Source organism: Ochotona princeps, chromosome 9 (assembly GCF_030435755.1).
Source record: "Ochotona princeps isolate mOchPri1 chromosome 9, mOchPri1.hap1, whole genome shotgun sequence".
NCBI lineage: Eukaryota > Metazoa > Chordata > Mammalia > Lagomorpha > Ochotonidae > Ochotona > Ochotona princeps.
In genome coordinates this window covers 2829718-2842784 of record NC_080840.1, presented here as the reverse complement: position 1 = coordinate 2842784, position 13067 = coordinate 2829718, and the positions used below count along the sequence as shown (strand labels likewise).

Genomic DNA, 13067 nt, shown 5'->3' with positions numbered 1-13067 from the left:
CTGCTCTGGGATGGACAAGCCAGCAGCAACCATACCTAAACATCCTTTCACTGACTTCTTCCTCCAGCTTGCTGGAATGAGTAGAAACGACGCCAAAGGAGCCCAAAGGCTGATGAGTGATGGGGAACGCAGTCTGTTTGGAGGAGAATCCGGCCCTGGCAGGGGTCTCCTTGGGCACAGAAGAGAAAGGGAGACAGGTAGCTGTGCAAGACACAGACAGGTTGACGACCTCCACGGCCTTCAGGTTCTCCAGTGTGAAGGACTCGCCGTGGGCCAGCTGGGCTACGGAGCTGCCCCCTTTCGGCTCCTGACTTCTCAAAACCTGGGAATGCGCAGCATGAGTCGCAGTGGGGCACACGGTGCCTGCTTCATGTTCAGCCTCCTGGAAGGCGAGGGCTCCTTTACTCAACGCCTTATCGTCAACAATGCAAGGTGAACTGCTGTACCCAACTGCCGGACTCCGACTCAGGGCCTCCGCCCCTGACCCACGGCTGCACTCCGGCACCTTATGGTGGCAGATGCCCCCAGCCTCTGCGATGCAGCTGTTGGGAAAAGCTCCTTTCCCCACAGTCAAATCCTTAGGTGTGCCCTTTGGCGTTTCCACTGGCGCTCTCTGGAAAGATCTGGCCCTAGAGTTTTCAAGTGTTGTACTGTGTGGGGTTTTTAGATTAAGACCTTTGGTTTCAACACCTGCCACATTTTCAATCCTGCTGTCAAGATGACAGTGTCTTTGAAGATCAAGATGACTCCCTTTCCCGTTGGGGATGTCCATGTAACCAGGACCCTGCTGGCTGTCAGCATCTAGAACAATTTCCACAAGGGGATACCCTTCCCCAGAACCCTGCATCCCGGAACTACCACGAGTCTGAGAGCCGTGTTCAGGGGAATTCAAAGCTTCAGCAAAAGATGCTCCTGGCTGCCTGGCATCCGTGCCATCAGCAGTCTCCTCTGGGCTGCTGATCTGGGGGGCAGAGACAGACTTGGTTAACTTGGTGAGTGCCAACTCCCGTTCTTCATCCTCAAAAGGCAAGGAGCTGATGGAGGTCAGAGAAGCCTGGATGCCACTCGGCAGGCTCGTATTGCTTTCCGTGGGCCCATCCTCCAAGGAGTTCCTGTGCAGAGCATGCCTTCGAACCAACTGGTGCAAGACCCCCCTGTCACTGGGTAACTCCAGCGCCCTGCTTCTGGCTTCAGACCAAGCCACAGAGCTTGGTTCGCTTTCAATGCCAGAGTCAGAAATGATGGAAGAAGACCTCTTGATGATCCTCGCCAGCACCGACAGGGCCTCTCGTTCTTCGGGTTGTGGATCCTTTGGGGGAGATTTCACATCGAGGGGCTCCCTCAGTGCAGAGCTGGAGGTTTCCCAAGGATCCGAGGGGATGAGTTTTAGGCCAAGGAGTAGCATCCTACCCTCTGGGTCTGCTCCCTTTCCATAAGCATTCACATCATGGAGAGTTGCTTTGTCCGAAGAGATGGCATTTGGGCGACTTCCCTTGGCTAATACTTTGCTTGGCACAGATGTGTCTAACCCAGTGTGCTCTCTAGGGCTCTTGTTCTCACACTCAGCACTGACAACCACTATGGGATCAGCCCTGTGGCAGTTCTTATTGCTAGATTTCACATCAATGTAGGTGAGTCCTGGGGCCTGCCCATCCTCAGGGCCTGGGCTCTTCCTGGGCAAGGCCACATCTGCCAGCGCACAGATATCCACATCAGACCTTTGGTCAGTCAAAACTTCACCTGCAGACACATTTGCTTTGTTTTGGAATTCGCCAATGGTTAGATATACCTGAGACTCTGAGCACACATCCTCCTGGTGCTGTGCAGCTGTGTTGTCTCCTGGCCCTGGACCCTGAAGACCTCCTCTAGCAGGGTCCTTCTGGTGCGGTTTCACGGCAGCCAGGACAAGGTCTTCCCTAAAAGCTGATTTTCTATTTACAATATGGTTTTCTTCTTTCTCTTTTAGACTTGTTATTGCAGGATTAGTCCGTGGGACATCAAAGGTAGGATAAACATTCACATTAGGTCCTGCAATAAAAAGAAAAAACATATTATAATCTAAGAATCTATGCTCACAGGCCTGGCATGATAGCCTAGCGGCTAAAGGTCTTGCCTTGCACGCACCGGGATCCCTTTTTGGTGCCAGTTCTAATCCCGGCAGCCCTGCTTCCCTTCCATCTCCTTGCTTGTGACCTGGAAAAACAGTCGAGGATGGCCCAAAGCCTTGGAAGGTCTTGGAAGGCCTTGGAAAGCCTTGGAAGGCAATTGATGATGGCCCAAGGACGTGGGGCCCTGGCACCAGGTAGGAGACTCTCACGGAGTTTCAGGATTCTGGCTTTCAGCCATTTGGGCAGTGACCCACTCAGCCTTTCCACTTTTGAATAAGTCACTCTTTTAAAGGCAGACTCTATGACAGGTTCATGAAATACAGTGGGAAGGATGGGGTAGGAAGGTCCGGCAAAGATAAGCATCTGGCTGATGCTGAAGAGGCTCAGAGACAAAGTGGAGTTGATGCTGAGAAAGTAAAGGCATGTGATCTAACTGCACACGTAAGGTGAGAGGCTGAGACTTGCATCCACTAAGATGTCTCCTAATCAGTACAGGAAAAAGACTGAATAACAGTGTGCAACCAAACATAACAGTGAGAATATCAGACATTCTGGTAGGTGCTTAGATTCAACTTTCTTTTCTAACTATTTAAATAATCTGTAGTGAATATACGTACATCCACACATGCACCTGCACATGCAAACACACACGCATACACACCCATCTTGGATGTTTTCTAACAGACCCGACAAGCTGGGTTGGGGGTCACTCCTGCTCTGGTACACGCCGTAGCTGTCATGCACCATATGGACACTAGATGGCAGGGCACAGCACAGTGCTATAGGATTTCCTGTGACTCCTAGTTGGAGCTGTCTTTGACACACCTGGATTTGTAATCCTAGAGTTCCAGGTTGCAGGGACACTGAAATGGGGCTCTTTGAGGCATCCTCTAAGAATAATGTTTTAAAACGTTTTCCAAAGAAGCAAAAAAGCTTTGCCGTCAGAGTTGGCTGTGAGTACTGGCTGCATGTTGAACCAATGTTAGATGTTGTGTGCCTCTGTTTTTCTCTGCGTAAAGAAACTCAGGATTGCAGAGAAAAAGCACCTGGCATTTGCATTCTAGGCAAGGAACTCTCTGGTCCATGAAGGGATCACAGATCTGTCTGCATTACTGGGGTTGAGCTTGCACGGACAAGGCTACAGGGCAAGACACAGAGCTGACACGAAACGAAAAAGGCAAACCTGTGGCTGGACAGTCCACGTAGCGGTCCTCGAAGATCACGGGCAGGGTGTTACAGTCCCCGTCAATGTCCAGGCACTCTGCAGGCAGCGGGGGCATGCTGGAGAGGTACTCAGAGTGCCGGACGTCAAGGGACAGCTGGCTGTGGCTCTGTATCCTGGCAAAGCACCAAGAGGGCGGGTGAGCATTCACAGGGCACTTTCGTGCTTTGCAGTTCTGGCAGGAATCTCCACACTCCACAGAAGACTCTGCCTGCCTGCCCATCACCTTCCCTTTCATCTAGCCACCTACTGGCTCCCATCCAAGCTCTGGTTTGTTTTGGAACTGGTGTGGGCCCCGAAGCTTGGGGACACCCACTGCAGCCTTAGGGAGACCCCTCACACGGATCGTATGCCACTGTAGGGGGTGTCATCACACGCTCCTGCAATGCCAGCAGAGTTCACAAATGGCCAGAAAAACCCAGAAGTCAGCACATGCTTGACTCTTGATTCTTTTACATCACTTAGAGCCTAGGTCACATGATGGCATATATTAGGGAAAAACCACCTGAAAAATAGTGCTGTGACTGATCAATGTGTGGGCACCATGTTTCTTGATTTATATATAAATCCCTCTGCTTCAAGAACCATATTTTCCCTCCAAGTAGGATTAAAAATAATGACAATCCATATTCTTTTCCCATGACCAAAACATCCTTCCAGCAATAGGAAATCAGTTTGGGCATTTGGAGCAAAGCTCGGGGTGGCGGAAAAGGCCCAGCCCCTTCTCTCCAGGTCCGCAAAGGAGCTCAGCTTGCTCCATGAAAGGAACTTCACTAACACCACCCTTTTGTTGCTGTTGTTGCCCGCTCTGCCAGGCTTCCCCAAGGCAGCGGAGGATGGCGCAGGGCCGCCGACAGGTGCAGCTCATTTCTGCCTGTCCCACCAAGCTTCTGACTTAGCAGCCTAACCTCTGTCAGTCGGCAGTGTGAGTGACTCTTACATGCACACCAGCCCCCAACAACTTCTTCCTTCAGTACACGCAGCAACAGAGGAAGGCGAGTTGACATGGGAGGGCTCTTCAAAATTTTCATGAGAACAAGGGAGCACAGAATGCATTTTCTGGGCAGATCTGTGCTGTCAGCACACTTGGGCCCACGTTACTGCCTTCATCTGGAGATCCTATCGTCCCCTGGGCGTTGATGGGCAGGGGAGGCTGATGATTTGGGGTGTCAACCTGACAGTCAGGAATGCATGGCTAGCTTACAAAGGTGAGCTGTTCCCAATCACTATGTTAACTTCCCAGTGCTGCTGCTGAAAGAAAAAGCCCCAAAGGCCAGGACTTTTACTGGAACGGCCAGGCTCAGGCTCCCCAGGAGATTCCGTGAGAGTGTTTACAGAGGACTCATGTGAGCTGGGATGTGATGGACAGTGTCTGTCTTCAAGGCACAGGGCACACCCCATCCCCCTGGGGCCTGGGTGACACAAGAATTGGAAGGTCAAGTTCTCATGTTTTCGTTTTTGTTTGCATCTGGGATGCCCTTTCTTCTCCTGCCCTTAAGTGTTGCAGCTCCAGCGTTTCCAGGTCGCGGGCTCTGGGATTTGCCCCAGTGGACCCCTGGGTTCCTGAGCCTCTGGTTTCCATCTCAGAGCTGTGCGTCAGTCTTGGTGCTGCTGATATCTCAGGACTTGGATGGAGCCACAGGACGGATTCACTGGTGCCCAGCTTTATGGAGGCCCGAAGTGAGAGCTCACTTTCATAACCGAGCAAAGCGCTGCCCTGGTAAGCCGTTCTTGGTTGCACTCTTTCTCTCTGTATGTGTGCGTGTGTATCTATCTTCTTTTTAAAAATTAATTTCTGTTGGAAAGATACATTTACAGAGAGAAAGAAACACAGAGAAAAAGATCTTCCACCCACTGGCTTACTCCTCAGACGGCCACAACGGCCGGAGCTGAGCCAATCAGAAACCAGGAGCCAGGAGCTTATAATAGGTCCCCACATGGATCCAGGGTCCCAAGGCTTTGGGACATCCTCTGGTGTTTTCCTAAGCAATAGCAGGGAGTTGGATGGGAAGCGGAGCAGCCAGGACACAAAAGACCTCTGTATGGGTTGCCTCTGAAGTGGAGGATTAGCCAGTTAAGCCGCTGTACCAGCCCCTAGCTATTAACCTTCTCTTTCTCATCTGCCTGGTCTCTATCTGTTTTCTCTCCCTCTCTTTCTCCGTGTGTGTGTGTGTATGTGTGTGTGTGTGTGTGTGTGTGTGTGTGTGAGAGAGAGAGAGAGAGAGAAAGAGAGAGAGAGAGAGAGAGAGAGAGAGAGAGAGAGAGATCTGCCTTCCACTTCTCATCTACCATGTGTCTATTTGCCTGGGATCTCTCTCTGTTTCTCTCTCACTCTGTATCTCTATCTCTGTATCTTTATGTGATCTCTACACCTGACTGGCTCCACCTCTGCCTCCAGCTCCCTCCTCCTCTCCCTCCCTCCACCTCCTATTAGTCTGTGGGCCTGGGGAACCCTCACGCCATCAGGGCCTCAGAATCCATCAGGTGATAACTGATTGGAAAAAGTGAGACCGGATCTTCCAGGCAGGGATAATGCCTCCTCCATGGAACAGGCAAAGAAAAGACCCCACTGTAGTTCCCCCCAGACCCCCAACCAAAAGCCCTTCTCGCGTCCTTGGCTTGGCTCTCTTGCTGCAGTGCTGCCGACTCTAATGCATGGTGTCGATCTTGCTTTGTGGAGCTCACTGCTCAGCAGCCATCCTCCCAGAGATGCTGTCTGCCTTTCTCACTGATGCACCCTGCGTGCCGTGAGCAACGCTTCCCATCAGAAACAAGTGAGAAATGTGAAAAGGACCACTTGCTCAGCAGGCTGTCTCAGGGACAGCATGTTGTGCATGCTGCATGCTCCGTGGGGCCCTGTGCCAGCAGCTCAGAGGCAGAGGCGGGGGAGGTGGGCTCAAGCAGCAAGGTCTCTGAGCACCCTGCTGCATGTGGGCCCGTGTGTGTGTGTGTGTGTGTGTGTGTGTGTGTGTGTGTGTGTGTGACAGCAAAGCAGTGAAAGCTGCCCAGCTCAGTCCTCAGGACCAGGTCAGTTACTGGACAGTGCTTCTGCCCCAGGACGGTGTCTACGAGTGACTGTGTGCCTTCGCGTGTTGGCAATATGGGTATGGACACACACGGGTGTGTTTTCTTGGATATAACATATGCTCATGTATTTGTGCAAATGTGTGTGTATAGAGCAGGCATGTTACGTGTCGGATTGACTTGCGCTGATGACATATTAATGTAAAGGAGTGAACTGATAGGTACACAGGTGTGTGTACCTGTGTGTACCTGTGTGTACATGTGTGTACCTGTGTGTACATGCGTGTACATGTGTGTGTGCAACTATGTTTTCTTGGATTCTTTAAGGAAGAAAGGGACACAGAAAGAAAGAAGACAGTGAAGAAGCAACAGCACTTGAACAAAACTCTGTGGGAAGGGACCTTCCTTCTCAATCTAGAAGCTTCAGGGTCAACACGCAGAAACTGGACCTAAGCTCGTTAGCAGCAAGGCAGATGCATCCAGGTTTCTCGGCTGACTCTGCAGGCTCTGAGTGACCCCGTGACCCAAGTCCACCTCCGCCCTCACACGGCACTGCCCGGCCCCGTCCGCTTCATCCATGATCTCCGAAACACAGCACAGGCCCTGAGAGAGCTCAGCGCCTTGGCACTGCTTGTTAAACTCACCGCAGCACTCTCCCGCACAGCTCCTGCCAGCCTCCGGATCTACATGCACACAATTCACTCACAAAAGTTCTCTTCAACGCCCTGCCTGGAAGAGCCACCAGTCCCAGCCACCCACAGCAGGTGTCTGTCCTTTAGCCTTATCAGAAATTGTCTTGTTTATCTGCAAATGGATTTGTCTTCTCTGCTCCTGGAGGGCAGGGACACTGTCTACCTTGGAGGAAATCACTGCATCTCGAGTTCTCGGATTAGTGCCTGGAACTGAGTGAGCGACTGAGGCAGACAAATGAAGCGGGGAGAAAAAGAACAAGCACATGTTGAGAGAATATCCCATCTCTTACTATCAAAAGTCCTCACATGGGCTTCTGAACTCTGCTTGTTTAACTGTTACTGCCAATTCCCCATGACACACTCCTCCCCGCCCTCACCTGCTGCTGACTGCGGAAGCCACCTCGGCACCCAGCGGCAACCTGGGAGCAAAACGCTGTGCACCTGAGTGAGCAAGCGCGCTCCTGGCACAGCTCGTGCCAAGTGCATGGTCACGTCCTCACCTGAGTGACGTGCAGGAAAGCTGCACTTGCATGCAAATCGGACTGTAAGTCAGACAGAGGCGCTCACAGCCTGAGCATTGGGTAGGTATCTTCGCATTTCAGTTAGGCCATTCTGAGTAACAATCTGGCTGACTTCACAGAAGGCCTGGCTCATCACCCGTTGAGTTCAATATCCAGTTTACCTGGACATAAGCGTACATACAGCCCACCGGCCTAAGGGTGCCTCTGTGTTGGAAGCTGAGAAATCCATATTTGCTGTGTTTCTTCTTATGCATTCTTCAGAGAAACAACTCGATACCATGACAGGGGAGCCACAGCTGAGAACCGCCTCCGGACTCCTCAGATCTGGTATACTTTGCTTTGTGGCCTAAGAGAATATACTTAACTTCGCTGAGCCAAAGGGGCTCTGAGCAAGTACCCTTGGTAGCTAGTTCTATCATTCTTGACATTTTTAAAAAATTATAACCTATGGCAAGAAATAGCATTCACCAGGGCCAGCACAATGGCTCAGCTGGCTGATTCTCCACTTCCAAGTGCTGGGATATCATATGCGTGCTGGCTCGTGACGTGGCTGCCCCATTCCCACCAGCTCCCTGCTTATGACCTAGGAAAGCAGTAGAGGATGGCCCAAGTGTTTAGGTCCTGCACCCATGTGGGAGTCCCAGGCAAAGCTCCTGATTACTCATTTGGGGAGTGAACCAGTGGGTGGAAGATCTGTCTCCTCTCTCTCTGTAAATCTTTCTTTCCAATGAAAAAAATCTTTAAATAAAAAAAATAGCTTTCATTTTCATGGCAGCTGAGTAAAATCTCACACCTCCAGAACACGCCTGAAACAAAAGTCGCAGCAAACACTTCTCACTCCGACTGTATATGTGATTGTGTCTTAAACGGTGCCACTCCAAACCCTCTGAATTAATATCACAGCCCATTAGAGATGGTGACCCTTTGCTGGAGAAACCATTTAGCTTGAATTTGCACAAGATGGGTCCTGCCAGCAGGGGTGCACCTGCGGCTTCTGTCTTCTTCTCCTCCAACCTTCGTCTGCAAGACCACCTCACCAAGGCAGCCAGCAAGAGACTGCACGCCCATCTTCTCACCTAACTGCTAGCAGGTGCCAAGTTCACTACCGCCGTCTAAGTCTTCCTTCCTCTCCCCTGGCTCCTTTCTCTATGACTCTCAGCCTGAAAACAATCTGCATTCACGTCGCAGCTCAGTGTCACCCTCTCAGGAAGCCCGCCTCCGAGAACTCGATGAGGCAGCCCCCTCTGTCTCGCTCACATTGCTGTTTATGGAAGCCCGCCTCCGAGAACTCGACGAGGCAGCCCCCTCTGTCTCGCTCACACTGCTGTTTATTTCACACCAATCATTTGCTTACTTCTATGCCCTCTACCACTAAAACGTAAGGTCCTTGAGGCAGGAAATTTATCATTTCTTCACTACTGCTCAAAAGAGTATCAGGTGCAGAGTGGATACTAGGTATTTCCTGAGTGGAGAGATCTCCCTTCTAAAAACCCAGCTAGGAAAGGTTCAGTGAAACTGGTTTGATGTCCTAAGGGTAAGCTACAGCACGACGATTTTAAACCACATGTACGAGATGGAAAATGCTCAAGTCTACACTCATTCACTAACCAAATGGGGTGGGCGTGGGAGGAGACATGAACGGAGGCCTTCACAGTGCTATGTGCAGGGTCTTTCTCGGGTCCATGCACCCCCTCCCCCGGGCTCATTCCTGCCCGCCCCACTGGCCCTGCCTTCCTCCCCATGCTTCTCCTGCAGCTCCACATGCCATCCTGGGCTCTCCAGAGTCACTGTGTTCCCCTATCACAGCCTCTGCGTCAGCTACTCCTCCGCCTCAGCAATGATGGAGAAGCTGGCCATACTCTATTTCTCAAAATCCTTTGCGCTTCCATTGCTACACTGTTCTTCACCTGTCACTGCCTGAAGGGATCCCAGCCGTGCCCTGCTGATTCTCCACTAGAGGGCGTGGCAAGTCAGAACAGCATTCTTGGCTCCCCACTTCATCTCCTCTGCCCTTGTACAGGAACCACTTAGCTCACTTACACTTCGTAACATATTCTCGTCTAACCCCAACAATCATTAGCTGTCCTATCCTCTGGCTAAGGAAACTGAGACTACAAGATGGGATAAGGGATAAAAATGACAATGAGAGAAAAACAGCTCCCTCAAGAACATACATAGGGTCTCTGACCCACATAGTCCGGACATCACATCGTCTGGCCTGGGTACAAAATGCTTGGTGTTGCAATAAAGCTCTTCAATGAGATCAGAATCCTTGTGACCAGTATTTCCAGATGTGCTCGCTTTCTCGAAGACACCATCATGGCTTTCCCTACCATTACAGTGACACTGGAATCAGATTCTCTGTGGTGGTCCTGATTTGCAATATTTTTCTTGGTGTTCCTTAAAGTTATGTTTCTAGGAGTCAGCACAGTGGCATCACAAGCTAATCCTCCACCTGCTTGTTCTGGCAGTTCCCATATGGGCACCAACGCGTTTTCCAGCTACTCCACTTCCAATCCAGCTCTCAGCTAATGGCCTTGAAAACAGTGGATAATTACTCAAGTCCTTGGGACCCTGCATTTACATGGGAGACATGGAAGAAGCTCCTGGTTTGGGATCTGCTCAGCTCTGGCCACTGCAGCCACTGGATTAGCATCATTCTCATTCCGTTCTCCATCTCACAAAATCTACTCTTCAGCTAAAAACAAATAATCCTTGTTCTTATTTGTCATATTGTGCTGTGAGCTGTTGCAAGTACACTCAGCAAGTTCTACCTGGAGACCAGAATGAACAGATGACTAAATGTACGTGGAAGGCACTCACAAGATGTCTGGGCCAGTTATTTTAACGTGAAGATGTGTTTTTCTTGGAGCCCCCCTACTTTCAGAAGCCATGAGACAAATGGTAAATGCCACTGTAATTTTTAAAGGCAGTGAAGTGTGCGGAGAACATTCCGATTATGCAGATAAGCATTCAAAGGTCGTCAGCGTTTGTCTTTTGCAATGGATTATTCTCAAGTGCTCCTCCTGCCAGACTTGCATGCTTTCTCCAACATCATTCCATCTGTCCACCCTGACAGTTTCACGTGAATACACTCCTCAGGAGAAAACAAATAAAAGTTGTTTTTTTTTTTTAACAGTTGTATGTCCGAGATCGAAATTTCTTGAAGGAATCTCTGTTCGTGCTCACCAGCCCAGCTGTATAAGAGGACCACCTCATCTCCCATTAGCCCTCTAAGTTTCTTGAGTGTGTTAAAATTTTATATTTTGTGGAAGAAGTGAAATGGGTCCTCTTCAAAAGCAGTAGAGATTTCATTTGTATGCTAAAAGCATCTTGTAGCTATTGCACTGTCTCATGTGAATTCTGCTTTTTTTTTTTTCTGATATAGCTTGTGGCCACACCACTTTCTATTAATCTATGTTTCAAAGAGATTTCTGCACATGGAGCCCACGCAATGACTCAATGGCTAAATCCTCACCTCACAAACACGGGATCCCCCATGGGCGCCAGTTCGTGTGCCAGCTGCTCCAATCCAATCCAGCTACCTACTTATGGCCTAAGAAAACAGTAGAGAATGGCTCAAATCTTTGGGACCCTGCACCTGTGGGGCAACCTGGAAACAGCTCCTGGCTCTTGGCTTCAGACTGGCTCTGGTCTGGCCGTTGCGGCCATTTGGGAGTGAATCCGTGGTTGGAAGATCTTTCTCTGTCTCTCCTTCTCTCTATCAGTCTTCTCTGTCTGTGTAATACAAACACGACTTAAAAAGGCTCAGCACAATGTCTTTGGGGACCTAGGAAGTGTTGATTCTATCTACAGAACCACAGGCCCCTTGCCAGCTCTCATCCCTGTAAATACATGTATTTCTTTAATTTTGGTGGGTTGGTTTTTTCAGCCTGCAGAGAAAATGCAGACAGAATGTGCAGAGGTGGGCAAATTCCTCTGCTTTTCCAGCAAAGATGATGTGAAACAGGAAGTCTAAACGCAGAAAGCAAGGTCTGTCTTGGTGACTGCTTTATAGCTGAAGTAGATGTAGACTTTATTACTTACAGATTCTCCTGAAAGGTCAGGACGGCGAGCTTTTGGTGCTCCATATAAAAGAAGGCCTCAGAAAACCTCCGGACCTAAGGGATAACACAGGATGAACAGGTGAATGATTCGGCACGGTTCTGTGTCCATTTCTGAAAGCAAAACTCCAGGAAGCCAATGCTGTGTGTCATTGGGAAAGAGGCCGTGGCCCGCTGGAAGGAGCTAAAAGTGCAGCCTTCCTTGCCTTCTGCCACCTCGCTCCCTCTCAGCCCAAGGGTGTGAGCGCGTGGAAAGATTAGCTTCCCATACTCAGACAGCTGTTGAAGGTCTTACATCAACAGCTAATGTTAACAGTTGATCAATTACGGGTACACACTTGCTCACGGAGATCTTCAGGGCACTGGGGAGATGCCTCCCCACAAGCACGCCTTCAGCTGTTCCCAGCTTCCTGCATGAGTGCTCTTCCACTATCCTACTCGCCAAGTGGCTAAGCCAATAGATTCTCCCGATCTTGGACTGGGAAACTCCAAAAAAGTACAATAAACAAAACATAAGCCTTCTTTCTCCAGCACCCCTCTAAGTTATTTCAGATAAAGGAATGAAAAGCCCTGGTTTATGGGTACAGTTTAACAAATGTGTTTCGTGCTGCTTTCATTCATTTCTTGTGCAGGCCTGCCTTCCTTCTAGAATTTCAGAGCTTTGCAAACAGGTGCCATAAACAAATGCAGTTCCAAAGGCAGCCACTTAGGTGCAGTCCCTGAGCGCTCTGTGTATCTAATCCTTAGATGAAATCTAATTCTTGCCTCATGAGGTTGATTTACGATTAAGCGAAGAGTGCTTCCCTAGTTCTACATGCAAGGATCACAGCCTTCACCTGACCTGGCCACTTACTCTCAAGGTGTGGTGCTCCTGGGTGAGATGAGCCGTCACCTGGGACTGCAGAGTCACCGTGTCCAGGAACTGGGTCCACAGAGCCATCAGGTGGGAGGCGAGCCAGGCCAGGTCCTTGCTTATCTGCTCTGCTATCTTCTCCGGACTGTTGAGCATCTGAGAGGCAAGCAAGGCGGTGAGCTGCAGCAGCCTTCACCCTCCGTTCCCACCAGCATTCCTGCTCTCAAACACTCCCTTCCCTTCCTCTGTACACCAACAGCATCACAGCACAGTTCTTTGCCCCACAGGGCCACATTATCACAGCATATCTGATGTCGGCATTCAAGCCACAGTCACCGCAGGTGTTCCTACCAGTGGCACCTGAGGCCCTGAGTCTTGTGGACACGACCACTCAGCAGTCTTCATCTTGCAACGTGTGCATTTTCCACTCAGGACATCTTTGGATTTCCACGAATGTCTTGCACGTTTTGCATTTCCTTTTTCTGCTGTTTTCAACTTCTATGTCCATCAGCTCCAATCCCAATCATCTCTGCCTTTCGCTGCCAACATTCAGTGCCTCTTCTTTCAAGACATTTTGATTGCT

At 50.1% G+C, this 13067-nt stretch overlaps 1 protein-coding gene across 3 annotated transcripts in view; it reads right to left on the bottom strand.

The window, feature by feature from the left end:
• FAM135B (family with sequence similarity 135 member B) overlaps positions 1-13067 on the bottom strand; it is a 288328-nt gene that overhangs the window by 15292 nt on the left and 259969 nt on the right. For all 3 annotated transcript variants that reach the window (XM_058668452.1, XM_058668449.1, XM_058668450.1), the window contains exons 10-13: positions 12485-12640; positions 11615-11688; positions 3292-3446; positions 36-2028 (exon numbers count right to left, since the gene is read on the bottom strand). In XM_058668452.1, the coding sequence (XP_058524435.1) occupies positions 36-2028; positions 3292-3446; positions 11615-11688; positions 12485-12640 (2378 nt within the window). The remainder of the gene's footprint in view (positions 1-35; positions 2029-3291; positions 3447-11614; positions 11689-12484; positions 12641-13067) is intronic.